Source organism: Triturus cristatus, chromosome 3_2, assembly GCF_964204655.1.
Source record: "Triturus cristatus chromosome 3_2, aTriCri1.1, whole genome shotgun sequence".
NCBI classification, from domain to species: Eukaryota; Metazoa; Chordata; class Amphibia; order Caudata; family Salamandridae; genus Triturus; species Triturus cristatus.
The window spans coordinates 979,895,481-979,916,476 of NC_140584.1; the positions used below are offsets into that span (position 1 = coordinate 979,895,481).

Sequence of the window (20,996 nt, forward strand, 5' to 3'; positions counted from 1 at the left end):
ATAGAACTATGCTGGCCTGTGGCGGGTGCAGTCCAGAATGGGGGGGGGGGGGACACTAGGGGCATTCTTTTTTATACCAAATGTAACATTTGTGTCCCTGGACCCTCCAAGGGGTTCTGCTACCAAGTCCAAAGGAGGTGATAGGGGCACAGGGGTTCTGGGGGTTGCTGACATGCAGTCAAACACCCACGCAGGCGCATTTGGGCACAAGCTAGCACTGCCCCTTGGGGAATGACGAACCTAGGTGTTAGAGGTGCCCGCAGTAGATATTCTAAGGGCAACCAGGCCCCCTGCACATGAACTTCCGAGGTGTTAGACCTCCCAGTATGGATGAGAAAGGGAAGGAGGGACCCTCCCATAAGGAGGGCCCCCGTCTTTTGGGATGGAGGAAGGGGTAAAAAGAACGGGCACAGAGCCAGTCTTGATCTCACTCGGACAGGTTATGGAAACTTTTGTTGATTGCACAGGAATAGACTAGTTATGGTTCGGTGATTCCCATGTACTAGAGTCTCTTTAAAGGCTAGGTCTCACTTGTAAACAAGATGTAAATAATGTGGTTACTGGGTAAAAATGTTATGAAAAATGTTTTTTATTGTGTGAATATAATAATAAATACGGCCAGGGGTCTTACGATCCCTAACCCATAGAAATATGAAATGGGCTCATTACATTGTTGTGACATTGGGGTGTTTAGGTAATGGTAAGTATACATGGGACATCGGTGACTCCCTTGCCATATTGTAAATGGAGATAGAGGATAAAACAGACATACTGAGGTGAGAGGTACAAGGGGTAGCACTGTTTGGGTGTTGGCCCCAGGGTCACAAGAACTGTGTAGTGACTGAATTACAAAGGATGCACACGGAATTTTTCAGGATGGTGAGAGGGTTATACTGATGAGTGACTAGCATCTCATCATTAACATTTTACATTTTCTGCTGGTTAAGAATGGTCTTGTTAACCGTTGGTACTGAGTTTTATTAGTGTTAGACTTTTTATCAGATTCTCACAGTTTTGGCACAAGTGAATGGCATAGTATCAAGTCATCAAGACAGTTTCCTGTGATGTAGGGCACAAGACGGGACTTCCCATTGTCTCCTCACTTCGTGAATATATCTATTGAACAGTTCACAGCTCAACTTCGAGCATCTAATAACATGGTTTCATAAGGACTTTAAGGACAGGGGGATTGCATTAGTCGTAATGTAGATGATAGTTGAAATTCAAGTGCTGCATCATCAACTGCTGCTAGCAATAGAAATTTTGGGGAATTACTCAGGGTATTTAAATAACATAAATTTTAGGTTAAGACCTGAAATGGTATTAATTTGATTAAATATATCAAATATACAATTTTGTAGTCAGAAATTGCAGTCAATCATGACCCCAAGGATATGATCCAAACTATTTTAATCACAATAAAGCAAGATTTTTTTTTAAAAATACGTCCATGACTATTATTAGTGGATTAAATGTCATAACAATTGTAATACTTCCTATATCTCACTTCTTTTGACCAGTACGTTTCATTGTCCATACCGATCTTTCAGAAATAACAGGCTTTTACTATACTTCATGTGGCACAACAAGAGAATGTGTACAAAGTGGCAAAGTATGACTATCAAGAATATCAAGTATAAAACCAGAGATTTATCTTTGCCCAATCCCCAACTAAAATTATGGTTTAATCAATCCATACAAATTGAGTTTTTTTATGGGTTTCTCAATACAAATTCAATATTACTCACTTGGACACAACACTATCAATTCCCTTTGGGTCCTGGGGAATTAATTATAAGGATGAGGAGTGTGGCAAAAATCTGCAGGGAATGATCCTGTGACACCATGAGGCTAGGTAGGCAAATAAGAAAACTATGTATTTCTTCCTCGGTTTAGGAGTTCTTTCCACTTTAGTGTAGTCTGTTAGTGGAAAATATATTTTCTCCCATCTCTGGTGTCTGATGAAAGAATAGGGAGTCAAATATTTATTGATGACAAACTAAAGTCTAGGTTTGTGTTTTAGGACTGTGACTGTAAAGTTAAGTATCTACAGCTGGTTAAGTATCTACAGCTGTTAAGCACCATCAAACGAATACAGCCAGGATGACCAAAGTATAAAGTACAGACCTAAGGACCAGTTGGTATAGTCTTGCCTGTCTGTTGTAAGTTGCTATTTTTAAATATGAATCATAACAACCATTTAAAACAATCAAAGTGTAAGATGAGATTTTTATTGAGAAATGAATAATCAGGACTTCAATAGTTCTCTCCTGTGGCTGCACAAAGTTATCTTTCTGGCCTTTCCACAGAGACAAAAGATTTTCGCCATCCATGATGCTTATTATATTTCAAAGAAGCTGAATGCATCTTTTGGCCAGTGAGGATAATGTGCCTAATCCCTAGCTCCCAATGCTGACTTGGTCCACAGGTTGGACCAGTGTGAACACCTGTAACATTCCTAAACCTATTGCTTGAATTGGAGGGGAACAAGGTGGCAGCGAGCCTGTCTTGAATCACACTGAGTTTTTATTCTGCTTAGTTTGCCTGTAAGTATCCAAAACATATATATACATTCTATCTAAGACTCTTTCTTCCAATCAGGATACCAAGACACTGATCTCCTAGTCTCACTAATGAGAAATGTTTATGAAAGATGGCACCAACTTTGGTCACCACTAAAAGGGAATGAAACAGACTTTGGTGAAGGGATAAATAATACATAATAACCAATGTAATATACAGTTTAAAAGTTATCACATAAGTGCCCTAGAAAATGAAACCAGAAGCATAAAGGTGCCTAGAAAGCACTTCAATTCCATGCACTCTGTTCATATTCGTAGCAACTTTCAGTTTAGTCCCTTTCTGTGGTCATGCTAAGAAATCTAAAAGAAAAAATAGTGTTTGTTTCAGAATGTTGCAGAGGATATTTAAGGCAATCAATTTATATCCACTTTTCAAAGTTCATGATCCAAGGAAACAGCAGTTAAAAAAATGAAAGCAATTTAAAAAAAACAGATTTTTTTGGGGGGCGAGTGGACAATTAGTTTGGAAGACAGTAAATAAGGCAAGCAAACTGCATTAAGCAGGAAAATTAAATGCTGTTTACCCCGTTAAGATAAAAAGAGGGGAGCAATTGAAGATGTTCCTGTGCCAGGGATCCATATATGAATGAGTTCTCTAGGCTGCGGGAGCGGCATGGAACGCCGCCATTTATGGAACTGACGTATTAGAAAGAAGGTGGTACTGGCGAAGTAGCACACGCGCACAGCATAGTCTTTGTATTTCATTGGGTGAGTCTTTGGAATCTGTGGGACAGCGTTCTCTCCCCACTTCCTCACTATTCTTCCTTTCAATCGACTTTGGCCACAATGTTGCTTTAATGACTACGGCTCGGACTGGCTCATCATAGCCATGAAAGGCAGCGTCCGGCCCCCATCTTCCATGCACAATGCAATTCAAGGCCTCTTTGAACGCCCAGGTGAAAGGAGCATTTATTTTTTCTTCACAGCAATTTGCTATAATGGCACATAATACTTCCTTGTATCATGCAGCAGAGGGAACAATGAACAAGTGCAGTGCAGACTACATGTTGTTTCACCTGACATTTCCAGGTCCAGTGATTACAGGGCGGCCTCCTGTTGGTGCAATTAAATGGTGTCGGAATGGTGCCATTGCTATGGAGGACCCAGCTCTAGCAGAACAGCTCTCTCTATCCACTCTAAGAAAAGTAAATACGCAAGCAGCCCTTCCCTTTGCTTTCAATTTGTTATTTGATTTTCTTTAAAAACAGTGGTATGTGTTTCCCCGTGACTCATCGCCTGCTGCTGCTCACTGATGTTTCCAATGTCAGAGTCCATTTGGGACAACTTTGGTCCAGGTCCCCTCTTTCCTTGCCACTTCTTATCCACTGACACCAGCCAGTAATTTTTCTGACTAATTTGAATACTTGTTGATTGTCCCCGGTTTGGTTTTCTGACCTAGTAGAATATTTTACTTGAAGTAGTTATTTTAAAGAAAGCCATTTAGGGTTTTTTGCGTGCCAATTTTCCTTGGATCATTTAGTAACAAGGTTTCATAACAGTTACATTTAAACTTATATTTTATATTATATATAAGGTATAATTAGGGTTCCTGACTTTATGGTATTTATTTTCTGAACATTTCTGTTTGTTTTTATCCATATTTATTTTGTGTTCATTTGTCCTATATTTATCCACTTTATGATGTGTTTAGTGTATATAGAGAGCTGCAGTGGGTATAGTTCCTCATTTATTCAACCTATTAATGTATGCTCATATTTGAATGTCCAACAGCGTAGCTATATATAGTGCAGTCCAGTGAAAACATTTGCATTGTTGACAGCTGTAAGTAAATATTTTTTATTCAGATAAAAGTGAACCATAAAAGATGCACATATGTTCAATTTATACAGATTGAAAAACAATAACATGTATCTACTTCGCTAGGGATGCCATCTCTACTCATACACTTATAGTACCCCAGTCAATCATTAGACGCATCATAGAGCAATAACATCAAAGTGGACTGTGCTTTTACAGTACCATGTAAATTGTTTAAAATAACACCCTATTTTAGACTCAGTGGCATAATTCTACTACAGTACTTTTACACTCAAGAAAGTGCATGTGCATTGTAATGACCTTTATATACATGCTTAAAAATGACAGCAAAATTACATGGTAAAAACCCCAAAGTTCGGTCATAATAATAAAGTGCTTCCACTTTAAAAAACTAACAGCTCATCATTGCCTAGATTAATACATATGTAAAATATAAAGGTCTTTAATCGGTTACACAACCTTTAAAAATTGTTGTACATGCAATAAAATAACAGTTAAAATTCCCCTGGGACAGCTTAGATAGAGTACGAAAATATTTAATCCCCACAATCTTACTCAATCTAACAGAAGCTGCGATGTACCTGTAAACTGTGTGACACACCAGCTCAGTTTGCAACAACTGGAGGTACAGCAGAGCAGGTCTCTACTCCCTAATATTTAAAATCCAGAGCAGAGGGACGAGTATGAACCTTCTGGGTTCGGTATACAGGCTGCAAATGAAGAACAAGCAATGCCATAGCCAATAGGTCTCGCCTTTGGGACCCTATAAGTATTTAATTATGCAGCACAATATCCTTGGTGCAACATCAACTGTTGCATGGCTAAACACTTATAATGTCCCATTCATTTCTTTTTATTTTTTGCATTATGTAGCGCGAATGACGGTATCAAAGCACTTTACATAAGTACTAGTTCCATTACAGAAATCTGCCCGGTGGGTGATAATGTGCCGAATGGCTAAACACTTATAAGGTCCCAAAGGCGAGACCTATTGGCTATGCCAATGCTTGTTTTCTGACTGCAGTGACAGCAGGCACATGGATGTGCGCTGCTCACACTGCTCACTTCTCACTAGTGGAGAAGTTACAGCATGACGTCATGCCAGCTGAGTGTTGTAGGGGAAGGGAAATCCTTTAAAGAGAGTCATTTTCTCTTTGGATTTCCCTTCTCTTTTTGAAACGCAGGAGCAGCAACATTGTCGTGGTGTCACCACGGCTTTAAGTGGAAGCTTTTTGAATACTATAAACAAGCCATAGTTGCTGCTTATTTATCTTATGCAACTAACAACCATTGACAAAGCCAATAGTCCTGACTTCTTGTAGGTATGATGTTACTTGTTGTATCATATATCTGGATTCAATGACAGAAACAGCAAAATGCAAGCCGAGCGGCACACTATTCTAAGCACAGATTTTAAGCTTACGTAATTTAAGCCACGCCCTTAATTACATTGGCCACGCCCCTTTGAGAGACACCCCCCCCCCGTTTTCTCATCCCACTTAAAGCCCTGGCATTAAGTGCTAGCGGCAATCTGTCATGTCTATTTACTCCCCAAGACTGTGTCTCTATATTCCAGTGTCTGCACACCAGTGCCTGTAACGGTACCTGTGTGTCTAACTCCCAGTGTCAGTCTATCCCTGCCTGTTACTTTCCCTGTGTGTCTAAGTCCCAGAGTCACTCTGTGTTTTCCTGTACCTGTGTGCCCAAGTCACAGTCTATCAATGACCCCACTCCCTCCCCTCATTAGAGTGTGCCTGTGGCACTCGTGAGCGCAGCACCGCTGCCTCCGGGCCTTTCACAACTTCAGAAGCTCACACTCATTCTTCACTCGAGCCCGCCTCGCGCAGGGCAGTGCTGCCTGCCAGACCTTTCATCCCTGAAACAGAGGGGAGCAGGGGTGTGGTTAGAAGCTGGAAGAGGAATGTAAGGACTGCTTCGGAACGGGGACTGCAAAAGAGCTTGGTGGCTCATCCCTGCAAAAACGAGGAATAACAGGCGGGTGGGAGAACGCTAAACTACAAAATGCAAGCAAATGCAATGTTTACATTACAGGTCCTACACAGATAACGTACATGGATTCATTTATTGTATTGAAACAGAGTAACTAAAATTAGATGCCAATGTAACATATCCTCAAATTAGATTGAACATTAAATATTTCCTATGGCACTATAAATCATCAGGAAGTGCAATTCTGCATGCGTCCATTTTCTGATGTCTGCCAAAACTACTACGAACAAAAATTGTGCCCAAAAAGTCAATATGTAAATGTAGGCGTTTGAAAATATTGTGACAACACACCCTGAACGGCGATTTAGAAACTACGGTGCATTTGCACCCTCTCACCCATCTTTATAGTTAAAAATTCAGAAAACGTGTTGATTTTCAAATAAAAACACACTACACATAATGCACACGGTGAATGTCCTGGGACCCTAACAAGTCTGAGAATGCCACATACACTAAAGGGCAACAGAAGACGTGTGCAGGAAATGGGACAGCAGATATCGATGCGCCTCAGATCCAAAAGAAGGCATAAAGTTAACAACACGATTATGACATTAAAGTGTACAAGGAATGTGTCCTGGCCAAGCAACCAGATAAAGACCACACACTTGTCAGTAAGACTCCTGCGTGCCAAAACGGGAAATGGTCAAACAGGAGCGCCAATACTTAAGAACGAAACAACATTATACATCACATTATACTGTTCAGAAGAGGGGATCGGTGGCTGAAAAGATAGGAGTGCTTCGATTCTACGCTGCCATCCACAAGCCACAAATCTTAAATACATACAGCAATTAGCCAGTTTAGTTTCACAGAGGGGGCGGTGGGGCAACCGGCAGCGGAGCGCCCCACCAGAAACTAGGAAAAACACTCACTCCAAGTTCCAGGGAAAGCCGAGCTGAAACGAGCAAAGGGTCTGGTGAGGCTCTAACAGCCCGTGCACGAACCAAGCCGTGACAATAGTTGGAAAGTAAATCGTGCAACAAACATCGTTTGAAAATATGATGGTCTCTTCAAAATTGAACAAGATATTTAACATGCAGAAGCGTTTGACCTCAATACACCAGATTATTTCTGTACAGGGCACTCCCTGGCCTCAACTCGTGTTTTGAAAGTAGCTCTCATACCTGACAACGAAGAACAAGCCCGGAAGTGGTGCGCACGCGTCTGCGCTTGTGCTCGTCGCTGCAGGAGAAAAAAAAAACAGATGGCAGGCTGCGCGTAACCCAAGCCATAGGCCGTGGGCGGCTACAATTCCAGGCAAAGGTGGGACATGCACCCGCCTTTGCCTAATCGCGTGCTGTCTTTTTTTGAAAGACGCACGCAAAGAAAAAGACTAAAAAAAAAAAAACACGTGCAAGTGTGCAAACAGTCTGGAGTGATTACAAGAGGTCCTTTTTCCTAGAGCAGCGTATGCGTGCTGCCTAGGCGAGACTTAAAAAGTGTACCTGCAACTGTGCCCAAACTGCGAGACCAGCAGATGGGACATATAAGGCAGAATCTTACCAGAAAATATTGCTGCGTGCTAGGAATAGCTGTATGACTTTTGTTCTTTTTTTAACTTCTCTATCTGTCAATCTGTTCACCTTCTGACTTGGCACTCTTGATTGGCATTAGTGAGATCATATAAAGAAGACCTTTTTCTTTTTTTTTTTTTTTTTTAAACTCTTTTTATTAACATTTGCATTTTCAACCAATACTGCAATACCATAGCATTCTTCACAACGTACATTACATCTTTCCCAAGAAGCCAGTGTCGTACATTAAGGACCCCTTTCCGTTGCATCATTACCTTTACCCCCGTCCCACCAACCACGCCACTACATCTCTCCTCAGGGCTCTTTACCCACTCCCCTGCTAGTCTGAAGTGTCCGATTGGGATTCTTCCTGCGGGGGATCACAAATATTTCCCCGATATAGATTCCACTTCCCCCATATCTTAGTCCATTTTTTAGGGCAGCCTCTGTGTGTGTAGACCGTTTTTTTGGTTACCATTAGTTCGTCCATACCATTACACCACTTTCGGAGTGTCGGGGCTTGCCTGGCTCCCCACTGCTGCGCGATATCTCTTTTCGCTAAGGCCATCCCTAGTGCTACCCATGTTTGTACCGTCTGAGTGATATCTGCTGCTTCCCAGACATTCAAGATGCAGCCCCTAGGTTCAGGGACCAGTGTTATACCGGTTACCTGCGCAACTGTGCGCATTATTGCTTTCCAATAGGTTTGGATTTCAACACATTGCCAGATTATATGCCAGAACGTGCCCTGTTCCCCACACTGTCTAATGCACAGTGGTGTATCGGCTCTATGCAATTTATACAGTAGTGTCCTGGTGTAATAGGTACGATGTAGTATCTTCAGTTGTATCAATTTAAATCGAGCCGAAATCGCCACCTCCCGTGGGGACGCCAAGGCGTCTTGCCAATCCGTCTCATCCAGCTCCCCCACGTCAGTCTCCCATCTAGCTTTCAGGGTTTGTGTTGGATCAGGTTGATTATTTATAATTTTTTTGTATGTGAGTGATATAGCTTTCTTAGTCATATGGTCAGTGAGGAGCCTGTCCTCGAGGGGTGAGGATTCCGGCAGTTTTGTGCCGTGTGGTATGCGTGCTGTTAGTGCATGCCTTATTTGGAAATATCTGAACTGCTCTGTATCCGCCAACCCAAAGCTCTGCTGCAGCTGCGCGAAAGTGACGGTCTCCCCTTTTTTCCACAAGTCCCCCACTCGCGAAATACTGATCAGGTCCCATTGTCTGAAACCCTTCATGTTCTTTAGCCTCCCTAGTTTGTCTGTGTCCCAGAGTGGTGTCGCCTGCGTGAGGACTCCTTCCCACCCCATGTCCCTCTGTACTTCGTGCCAGATCTTAATTGTATGGGCTGTGGGGCCTATGAGATGTTTATGCTGATTTCTGTTATAAAGTATTTCCATTGGGTTGTCTGTACCCAGCAGATGTCTATCCATGCGATAGGCCGGGTCATCCTGGTCAGCGTGAAGCCATTGGTTAATCACCGATAGGTGGGAGGCCCAGTAGTATACCTTTATGTTGGGGAGCGCTATTCCTCCGTCGTACCAGCCCTTCACTAGTTTGTGCATCGCTATACGCGTCGCCTTGCCATCCCACAGCAGCTTGTTTAGTTCATTATTGATTTCCCTGAAGTACGATGGGGATATCGGAAACGGTGTATTTTGCAGGGCGTAGAGAAACCTCGGGAGTGCCATCATTTTAAAGAGGGCCGCCCTGCCAAGGAGGGTGAGCGGCAGTGTACGCCAGCCCTGCACATCTCTGCGGAACCGCTCCAGAGGTTTCTTGAGGTTTTCGGCAATAAAGTGGGCGTCTTGCGCCGTGACATGGATGCCCAAATACTTGAACCCATCAGGCACTATCTTGGCGGCACAGTTTCGTGGGAGTCGGGGCTGATCACCTGAGAGAACATAAACATGCGATTACGTCCAGTTTATTGTATAGCCCGAGACCTGGCCGAACGCCACGCAAATATCCATGAGGCAATTGAGGGAGCGTGCCGGCGAGGCCAGATAGAGGAGTATGTCGTCCGCATAGAGCAATATTCGGTCCTCCCACCCCGGCGCCCACTTGAGCCCACGGATTACTTGGTCTTGTCGTATCCACGCCGCCAAGGGCTCCAGTACGAGCGCGAATAGAAGCGGTGACAACGGGCATCCCTGCCGTGTCCCCCTGGCCAGTGAGAAGGTGCCCGAGATTCTCCCATTGGCAACCACTTGTGCCATAGGTTTCGTATACAGCAGTTCCACCCATTTTATAAATTTGGGCCCAAAACCTAGATGGTGAAGTACCGCGAATAGAAATGGCCATTCCACCATGTCGAACGCCATTTGTGCGTCCAGGGAAAGGATTATAGCGTCTTCTTTGATTAAAGATTTACGTGCCATGACACTATGCAGTCGCCGTAAATTTAGCGCCGTGTTCCGGTGCGGCATAAACCCCGACTGGTCCGGGTGAATCACCGCCCCCAAATAGGGCTGAAGCCGCATAGCCAGAACCTTGGCTAGTATCTTTGCTTCTGCGTTGATCAGGAATATGGGCCTGTATGACGTGCAGCTAGTTTTGGGTTTGCCCGGTTTGTGTATTGCTACTATCGTAGCCAGGCGCTGGTCTCTGGGAAGTTCCCCCTTCTCTAAGCTATCTTTGTACATGTTCAATAAGTGGGGCGTGAGGGCCGTAGCCAAATGCCTAAAGAGTTCCACTGGGATACCGTTAGGCCCCAGGGCTTTACCGGTGTGGAGAGCGAGCATCGCCTGAGTCGTTTCTTCCTGTGTAATGTCCGCCTCGAGCGCGTGCAATGCCGTTTGCGTCAGCATTGGCATTCGGATATCGTGCAGGAAGGCTCTGTTGTCCTCTACAGTGGCTGCCGGCGTGTAGATATGTTCATAGTGTGCCGCCAGTTCCTCCACTATGGTCTGGGGGTCCGAGATTACCACGCCATTTTGCGTGACAAGCTCCGCTATCCACCTATTAGCCCGGTCCTTTTTGTCTAACCAGGCCAGTAGTTTGCCTGCTTTGTCCCCCTGCTCGTATACAGTGTGCTTCGTATTCTGAAGTCTAGATTTCGCCTCCTCCCATACAAATGTCCTATATTCTTGTTGTGCCAGCTGCAGGCCATGCGTGGTGTCAGCCGTGACATCGGCGGCGTGGTCTGCCTCTGCCCTTTGCGAGTTCTGTTCTAACAAATGGAGTTGTTGTCGTTGGCGCTGCTTGTAGTGTGACACAGAGGATATGGCCTGGCCCCGTAGGACCACTTTATAGGCCTCCCAGAGCAGCGCAGGCGACTTCACCGTGTGCTCATTCTCAGCGAAGTATCGCTTCGTGGCGGTGACTAATGTTTTCTTAATTTCTATAACCGTTAAATATTACGGGTAAATCGGGAAGGGCCTACGCCTGTCCGGGATGCCTGACGAGGAGGTGAGCATTATCGGGGAGTGGTCTGATATTCCCCTAGGCAAGTGTGTCACCTCAGCTACCTGTTCCAACCCCAGCATCTGGGTAAAAATGTGGTCTATCCGTGATTCACTGTTATGCACTCCTGAGTGGAAGGTATGGCCTATCATGGGGGAATTTCGTCCTCCAGATGTCCGTTAGGCCGATCTTATCTACGAAATCTCTAAGTTTGGAACTTGAGCTGCTGGGCCCTCTAGGAGGCCGCCTATCCATGGTCGCGTCAATTACCGCGTTGAAATCCCCCCCCTATAATCGTTGCTCCCTGCGGGAGCGAGAGCAGGAAGGCACCGAGGTCTGGGAGTGCGGATCCCTGCAATGCCGGCGGTATATATACTGAAACAAAGTTATATCGTCTCCCCTCCCACTGGCCCGCCACTGCGGCGAATCTGCCCTGCGCATCGGTCCAAGTCTGTTGTATTACCAGTGGACATCGCTTGTTAATCAATATTCCTACACCCCTGGATCCGGTGGTGAACTCCGAATGGGCTCCCATGTGATAACCCCATCTGTCTAAGGCCTTACATGCGGAACCGACCAAGTGCGATTCTTGTAAGAGCGCCACCGCCGGTCCTTTCCATTTAATGCACTGTAGTACCAGCCCCCGTTTTATCTTGTCCCCCAACCCGTTGACGTTCCAAGACAGGACCGCGAGGCGTTTGCCATGACTGGCGCGGTCAGTGACAGACGGGTTGTCTGCCGTCCCTAAGGACTGTTCCGTATCTAGCCCCATATTCTACCGATTCTCGTATGAGCGCTGTGCAATGAACGCAGTGAGTAGCGTCTGTGCTGACTCGGACTAGGCTTGTGGTATGCAGATGAACTTTGTGAAACCAAAACTCCCCTTAAACTCTTATCCCCCCCACCCTCCTCCCTGCTTCCCTGCCCAGCGGATTCCAAACTACCCACCACCCCAACTGAGCAGAGCGCTTTCTCCCCTTAACTTTGTACTTGCGTGCCAGGGGGGAGATGCCAGTCGCACCCAGTCTTAGTCTCCCCCTCAGAAGTTCAGCATGTCCACGGCTGTGAAGACTTTCCCAGTTCAGGCCATACGAGCCCCTTTCACAGCCTTCATCAATATGGCGCCGTCCCTAGCCGTCGAAAGAACCTTATGACAGTGCCAATGAGAGGCCCCAGAGTGGCAGCCCAAGTCCAACCCCCACGGCCATCCCCCAGGGGCAGCACCGGTCGTCGCGTCATTGCCACCGTTTTCCTAGTCCCAGCGGCGTTTCCAACGAAGGGCCGTTTCACATTCCTCCGGTCGCCCCCGTTCGTGATGAGTCCGATTCCTCCGCTCCATCCTTGGAGTGTCCAGGTCTCTGCCCCACACCATGACGTCCCGCTGTCTTCCGCCAGCCCTCTAGCCATTCGAATGCCTCCGCCGGAGACATGAAGAACCATGTCTTGCCCTCCGCTTCCACCCTGAGCTTTGCGGGGAAGAGCATCGCGTATTTCAGTTCTCTCCTCCGGAGTTCTTTCTTTACCTCTAGGAAGTCTCTCCGTTGCTTTGTTACCAGTGCAGTGTAGTCCGGGTATATTTCTACTTTGCTATTTTCCACTTGGAGCGGGGGAGCGACTCGTGCAGTCTGTAAAATGGCGTCCCGGTCGCGGAAGTTAAATATTCTCACCAGGATAGGCCGTGGCGGGGCTCCTGGTTTAGGTGCTCTTCCTGGCACCCGGTGCGCACGTTCCACCGAAAAGAACCCAGACAGTCCTCTAGGTTGGAGTTTAGTCTTGACTAGATCTTCCACAAACAAGTCTAGTGCCGGACCGCGCACGGTCTCCGGCACTCCCACTAGGCGGATGTTATTTCGGCGTGAGCGCCCTTCTTGATCATCCAATTTAGCCTCCAGTTGCTTCTGCACCTTTTCCAAGGACCTCACTTTATTGTGCAAAAGCGTCGTCTCTGTAAACAGGGTTGCCGTCGTTTCCTCCACAGCCTTCAGCCTGTCATTCATCTTGGATACGTCCGCCCGCAGTAGGGTAATATCGGTGGAGATCGTGCCGATCGCTGTTTGCATCTGCGTCAATGTGCGCATTACATCATGTAGGGTGATCTCTCCAGGTGGACCGACTTGCGTTCCTTCCTCACCCTTCTTGGGAGCCTCCGGGGTCCCCGACCTCTCTCCTCGGTAGGCATACTTGTCCAATTTTCCCACTTGCATCCCACGTTGGCCTTTTCCCCCCATGGTGCTGAGTCCGTCTTGCGGCGTAGTGGACAGTTGTGAGGGGGGTCGGTAATCGCCGCTGCCAGACGGCGCCGTGAAAGTCGGCGCTCGGCCTTTCGGTTTTCCCTCCCCTCCTCGCCGTCACTGGTGCCGGGGGGCCGTAGTCCTGTAGGCGCCCTCTCCACTCTGTTCGTCGTGCCGTGTGAAGCACCGTCGCCGCCCACTGCTGCTGCGGCGCGGCTGTCTGGAACGCGCCTCTTCAAGGATCAGGTAGGACTGTGTGGGGGGACCTCCGGTATTTAGTCACCTTTGTCCAGCACTCAATCGGTCACCAGCTGATCTGAGGCCCCAAGTCACCTGCAGCCGGTACTTCGAGATGCTGGCCTGTGCGCACCTCAGCCTACGCATGGGCCCGACCAGCCCGCTCCCAGGGACGTACCCGGATCCCAGGCCGCCTATCCAGTGCCCCGATGTCAGGGCCTGCTTCTGTGCCGGAGCGTCCCAAAGTCACTGGTTCTGGGGGGTTGGGGGAGTCGGCTTCCGTGTCCTTCCCCCTCCAGAGCACCCCCTTCCCCCGAAGTGTCTGGGCCGGGTTAGCTCGTCCTCCTCCCGCTCCACGCACCCGGCCCTGCAGCCTGGAGGGCCCCCACTGTCAGGAGGCCCGGATCCGCCCCCAGACCACCACCAGGGAGGCACCGAGGGCCAGCGCGCCCCAGGTCCGTGATCCGCCTCACCGCTACTTCTCCCGTCGCGCTGCCTCCGTCTCCCGAGTGGCTTCGCGCTGGACGCCGCCTCCTCGGCCCCGCTCCTCCACTTCAGTCCCCGGTCGCGACCCCGGGAAGTAGGCCGCACTCCGAGCCTCGCTGAGTGGATCTCCTCTGCGGCCCGACAGCCCTGAAACAGCGCCCAGTCGTCGCCGAAGCCTCCAGGCGGACACTATGTCTGTTTTTCGTCGCCGTGGACGCGGATAAATGTCAGGATTGATGGGGTGAGACACTAGCGAGCGCGAAGCTCTCTAAGGCTGCGGCCATTTCTGTCGGCTGCAAGCCACGCCCCCCAAGAAGACCTTTTTATGTATTTTTCTGTGTTTAAAAATAAATACAGACAGGAAAATAGATCTCTTTCTGTCTGTATTTATCTGGGAAAATTGTGTCCTCCTGAAAATAACGTTAAGTGTTTTTAAAAAGTACTGCATTAAAAAACTTAATTCAATTTAGAAATCTTTACCTAAAGCAAGTCTTAAATATATATTGTTATTATTATATCTGTGTGGCATTCAATTGGACCTTCTGTGAAATAGGCCTGGGCAAAATTTCATTTATGCCAGCCAAAATCCCCAAACTTTGGGAATTACACGTTAGGCTTGTTACCCAAAATTCCCAAATTTTGCAATTATGCTACATTGAGTAATTAACCCGCATTCTCAGAAACATTTTAGCGCAGTAACAATGCAAATGACCAGAACACTGGTGCTGTAATTTGGAGATATTTTTAAAGAAAAGCTGGTCCTTGTGTATGAAATGGATTTGAGGATGACTTTTCCACTAAAACATAACGCTAACTGCTTAATTTGCATTTCATGTAGTTACATGTAATTTAACATAACATTTCAGAAGTTTCACTAACTCCACGATAACAAATTATCCAAATTCTGCACACCCTCTACTATCAACTCATAATAATTAAAGTCCCCACTTTTAGCAGGTTGTAGGAGAAGTCTCCACACAAAAGTTGTCATCGCGATGATTATTATTGTGTAGGGTGGAGGTTTTGACAATATAACAAGCAGTGCAGTGTTGCTAGAGCAATTTCAAATGTATTCATGTTGTTACCATCTCCAGGACAGTGTCCAGAAACTATAATGAAGAGCTGCGCGTGGTGGCACAGTGTTCTGGCATTACTTATCCAAAAGCTCCTTTCTGTTCCAACAGAGCTATGTGTAAGGCACCCATTACCTGTGTTTGATCCCTGTGTTGCTGCAGCGCTACGTACAACTGATAAATAAATAAAAAGAATGGTACCCAATAGCACAGGCTGTTCTCGGTGACAGCTGACATTGTCCACTGAGGCAACTATTTGCAACCTGGAGCATGCAACAAAGAGAACAACCTATCAAACAATATGCGTGCCCATCGAGCGGCTTGAAAATCATTCACTGGGAAAAATAAACCACTGGCTCCAGTTCAGTTGTCATATCTTTTTTTTTCACCACCATTTTGTATTGTTCAACTTTTGCAGAGTATCAATCTCCTAAGCAGCGAAAGTTTGTTTTTGCACTGGAAACTGATATAGGAAGTAATTTAAGGAACAGAATAGTAAATTACACACTGCAAATAATTCGCACATCTGAAATATAATCTCATTATATAGTATTTTAGTATGCACTCTATGTGTATGACATCAGCTTAGATCCCAGGCGATTCAACATAATTTCACCTAAAACATGTATGCACACAAGGCATACTGTGGCGATTAATGGGGGCATAAGCCATACATATATCATAGTTTTATATGATGAATGCAGTTTATTTGAATGATTCATGCAGTTTTACATAACATGCCCCTTACCCGAAGGCTTTAGATTACTATACATTAGAAACAATGAGTTACATAAGATAACACTGAGAGCAGCAAGTCATTGAAGATGCTGAGGAGGGAGAGTGGAGGAGAGACGAGTTATCCATTCCATGATACAACGCATTCCTTGTAACCCCACCGAACTCCCATGGTACCGGTGATATACGTGAAGAATATTAATACGTGAGGAGTGATTGTGACATGGAGAGGCTCAGGTGAAGTCAACGATGGTCGAGCCGCTGATGCAAGCGAGGGAGGAGCAGAGAAGCAGTGTGCAAGGAGATGGAGGAGAATCAATGGGGGGAAAAGTGAGGCTAGCGGAAATGTAACTTGTGAGAACCCTAGGAAGGAGTGTGTACTAACCACACTTTCTTTCACCTCCTGGCTTACTTAGCACTGGCCCTCCACGTCTTTGTGCACATGGGTTCTGACACTTGACATTAACCAACGTTAACATTGCAATATTTGGCATTAGGATGCCACAGTTGTGGTATTTGAAACAAACAATGAAGCACATACCCATATAGAGGTTGTCTTCTGCTGGATCATCCAGGACCTAGAAATAAAGAGAGCACCGTGCAGATCAGGACAAGACAACCATCGAAGCATGGCATTCACGAGCAGGAAGAAAGAGGGCAACCAGGACTGAACAATACACGCATGCAGAAAGGCCCCCGCCTATGATTCCTGTAGGCCTATAGATATAAACAAACATTGTATTGTATTGCGGCATGTGTAAAGCTACAGATCCTGGTGATCGGGTAACTGGAAAGCCCGTTTGTTGCATGGCTCAGGGCGTGCGGGTGTCGCCTGCCTTTGTGGGAAGTGTGTGGTGTAGTGTTTGGAGTTCACAGGCACACTCCAATCCTGCTGGACAAAATATTTAGCTGTGGCCACTACAATCAATCAAGATATCACTAATCATGCAACCAAATATTGGTGTGTCCAATAAAATATTAACCTATGCTGGTGGTGGTGCTGGAAAGAGAGCCACCTTATATTAATGGGAAATTTTGAGCTAGAAAAAATGATAAAAGGCTTGAATTCGGAATGTGTTGCTTGGGCAGATTTCAAACCAGTGACATCGACATAAACGCATTTCTGGGCCTCTGAAATGTTACTAGACATAGAAAAGTCTTTATATGTGACCACTCCGAGATGATTTCTGAGGTCAATGACTCAGATACAATGGATCAGGGAGTCCAGGAAAAAATAAATCAGAGACGAGTTCGTTCTGCTCTTGTTGAAGAAGACCCTAAAGACTGCTACTCTAGCTGTCCCTGCTGCCTTGGAGGGGCCTATGTGCATGAGGGTCAGTTTAAAGTGACCACGTGACATTGTAAGTGGGCCTTCGTTTTACCCTGGTAAAGGCCCCATGTGCTTAAGTTCAAACACAGCCTGGTTTAACGCCTGGCCCCCACGCTAATGTCCCTCGAAATCAATAACATGGCTGTGCTGCAAAAGAACATTTTAACATATTCAGCTGCATTAAATATTCAACATGTCTGTGCCAGGAAACAATCTGTCGACTGAAAATCTGTGTTGTTGTCATCCGACTGCCAAATAATACATTTTGTATTTCAGCAGCAAAAACGCTTTCAAATTGAAAGTTATTAAATCCTATTTTGCTGCATAAAATGACAACATGCCTAGTTACAACACACACCAATGAAGACAACTAGCATGGCCTACAGGTGCTAAGATAATTGTTTCAAAACTCAGCGTGCTCATATTTTTGTTGTTATCTGTCACAAAGATAAGTTCTGTGGCGTCACAGTGGGATTCTGTGCGCTGATAACTACACGAGGCGGTATCCTTTGCAATGGGGCTTGATGTATTGGATACCTGAAAATAGAATCTCACAAGTAGCGGCTCATGGAGGGAGTTCGGTGAGGCAGTGAGGCAGGGTGGGGTGGGGAAATGTAAACACCGGAATATGGATGAACGGATGTAAGTACACATTTAAATTAATAAAACGAATTCCGTTGCTGAAAAATACACTCGACAATAGAAAATCCAGGATGTTTCAGTCTCCAAGGGGGTGCTTCTTCATGGCATAAGTGAACTACACTACTAAGCGGGCCCGAAAAGGTAATCAATTCAGAAGACACACTCTAATTTACTTTGCCAGGGCGCTTGATTATGTGATCACTGAAATGTGCTCAGTACTTCATTTGAGCTGGGGGTTGCAGGTGGTGCCCACCGGCACTCATTTGTGGAAATCAGCACTTATTTGTCCTGAACAGAGTTTGATCCAGAGCAAGAGAGAGAGAATCACAACAACGGGGAACAAGCATTTGCAATGCAATAGGTCTCGCATTTACACGAGGTTGAGCTATTTACATTGCAAATAACAATGCCTTTTATATTTGTTTTCGTTTTAAAAACCTAAATTAAAGGCATTGTCATTTACAATGCCAATAGCTTTAACTCGTGTAACTGCGAGACCTACTGCATTGCAAATGCTTGTTATTACTGACTCGAAGATGCTTGGGAAGCCTTACACGAAGCCTCATTGCTAGGTGATGGCCAGGCCTTTTGGAAGGCGGTCAAGGCGCCTTTCCTCATAACTGGCCCTTCTATTGAAGTCTCCATTACTGGCGACCAATGGATTTGCCATTTTTCAGCAGTTTATAAAGGTGAGGGAAATCCGGATATCTTGTATAATAATGAATAAGAGAAACAGCAGTTAATCTCTTTTCCTGCGGTTGTGAATCTAGATTTCACTCTGGATGAAATAGAGCGGGCTCTCTCTTCTAGCCAGGGAGGCAAAGCTCCTGGCCCCGATGGGGTCCCAATTGACTTTTTCAAGTCAAATTTATCTTTGTGGGGCCCCATCATTTTTCAGGTGTTGTCTGCAAGTTGTAACTCGGCTTTCTTACCCACCTGGGTGGAATCAACCATCGTGCCTATTTTTAAGAAGGGGGACAGGCAAGATCCAGGCTGTTATAGGCCTATCTCTTTGTTGGACGCTATAACTAAAGTTGTGGGCCGTGTCATTTTGGAACGTCTGCAGGACTGGGCGGAGGCAAACTCTGTCCTGTCAGACCTCCAATACGGTTTCCGTGCAGGCTTGGGTACTGTTGAACAGGGTCTTAATCTGTCATTACTGATTGGGAAATACACAAGGGCAAAAAATAAAAAGGGGAATCTGTTTTTAGTATTTGTGGATCTAACAGCCGCTTTCGACTGTGTGATCCACAGTAAACTCTGGGCCATTTTAGAAAAATTGGGGGTAGAAGATAGGATTATTTATTATCTTAAAAGATTTTACAATGAAGCTACGGCCCGAGTCCATTGTCGGGTAAATGGGGAATGGTCAGGCGCTTTTTCGGTATATAGTGGTGTTAGGTAGGTTTGTGTTTTGTCCGCTTTCCTTTTTAATCTTTATATTAATGGTTTGGAAGGGGCCCTACTTGAAAATAACGACTGTGCTCTTGTGGCTGGGAGACCCATCCCAGCACTCTTATACCCAGATGATGCAGTTCTGAGGTGCCAAATGCAGGTGGGCCTTCAGAGGCTGCTGGACAGCTTCACGAATTTTATGAAGAATTTAGGCTTGAGAGTAAACACGTCTAAAACGTACTCTATGCACTGTGGGCGTAGGATAAAGAAATTTAATACAATGTTTGTTGCAGGACAAAAGATCGAGGCTACTGCCAAATTCTCTTATCTGGGGATTCTTTTCACGCACGGTGACACATGGGTGCAATCGATTGATGCCAAGAAACTGTCTTTCCTTAGAGCCACCACTGCCCTTATTAACTTCCCTAAAAGATTGGGTAAAAGACCACCGGTGGAACTTATAAAAAAAATATAAGGCCAAGTGTGTCTCATTAGCCACCTATGGAGCAGGGCTCTGGGGGCTAGCAGATGTGAACAAAATTCAGCATGTTCAGAACTCATTTCTCAAATACCTATCAGTCCCAAGTGGTACTTCTTCTACCGTATGTCATGCAGAACTGGGGCTTACCTTCATCTCTGATTTAATTAAGCTAGAGCCTATCCTTTTATGGCATAGGCTCTGGATTAAGGAAGAGGCAAAATTTAATCGGGAAATTATTTTAGATATTTGTAAACTGGATGGGTTTTTGAACATCCCCTGGATTGCGTACGTACGTAACTTCTTAAATGACCTCGGTCGTTTGGAGAATTTTAATAATCCGAGTTCACTTGGGACTATTTCAAGGAAGGACTTGAGAAGAGAAGGGCTACTGCTTTTGGAAAGCCATAGAATAACAAATGATTCATTAACCCCTTCAGTGCCACGCCCTTTCCCCCTCCTGTGCCGGGCATTTTATTAGTGGGTGGGGTTCATGACGAGATAGTCTCGTCATGGGCACAGCGCAACCGTGCTCCATGACGAGACTATCTCGTCATGGGCACTGAAGAGGTTAAAACCGACTGTCCTCCAAAATCAGATGATTTTAACCACATTTAAAATTCAACCCTATCTAACCTTTGTACCTGGTGTATACGATAGATTCATTTTAACAAGATTTAGACTGGGCGTTTTTCACAGATTAGTGTCATTACCAAATATGAATGATTGGTCGAGAAACCTTCAGCATTGCCTATGTGATAATAGTTCCTCCCAATCAACGATTCATGTTCTATTCTTCTGTAAATTGTATACCCACTTAAGAAAACTGTACATAGTGCCCGTTTTAAAAATGTTCGGTCTCCGCCAATGTCGACCAGCCTTTGAGGCTCTGCAATATCTTGACAATGAGCATAGTGTTTTTAGAATCGTGATCTTTTTAAAACAAGTTTTTATCTATCGGAAGCTTATGCATGTTTAATAGATTTTTAGCCTCATATTTATGTCCCTTTATATGTACTGTAGGCTGTGTTATAATAATTATGAAATTTCTATTGTTTTAACTAATTAAATCTCACCTACTGTACATA

At 45.5% G+C, this 20,996-nt stretch overlaps 1 protein-coding gene across 3 annotated transcripts in view; it reads right to left on the reverse strand.

The window, feature by feature from the left end:
• CAMKK1 (calcium/calmodulin dependent protein kinase kinase 1) overlaps positions 1-20,996 on the reverse strand; it is a 1,170,789-nt gene that overhangs the window by 564,982 nt on the left and 584,811 nt on the right. For all 3 annotated transcript variants that reach the window (XM_085649569.1, XM_085649570.1, XM_085649571.1), the window contains one exon: positions 16,605-16,641. In XM_085649569.1, the coding sequence (XP_085505695.1) occupies positions 16,605-16,641 (37 nt within the window). The remainder of the gene's footprint in view (positions 1-16,604; positions 16,642-20,996) is intronic.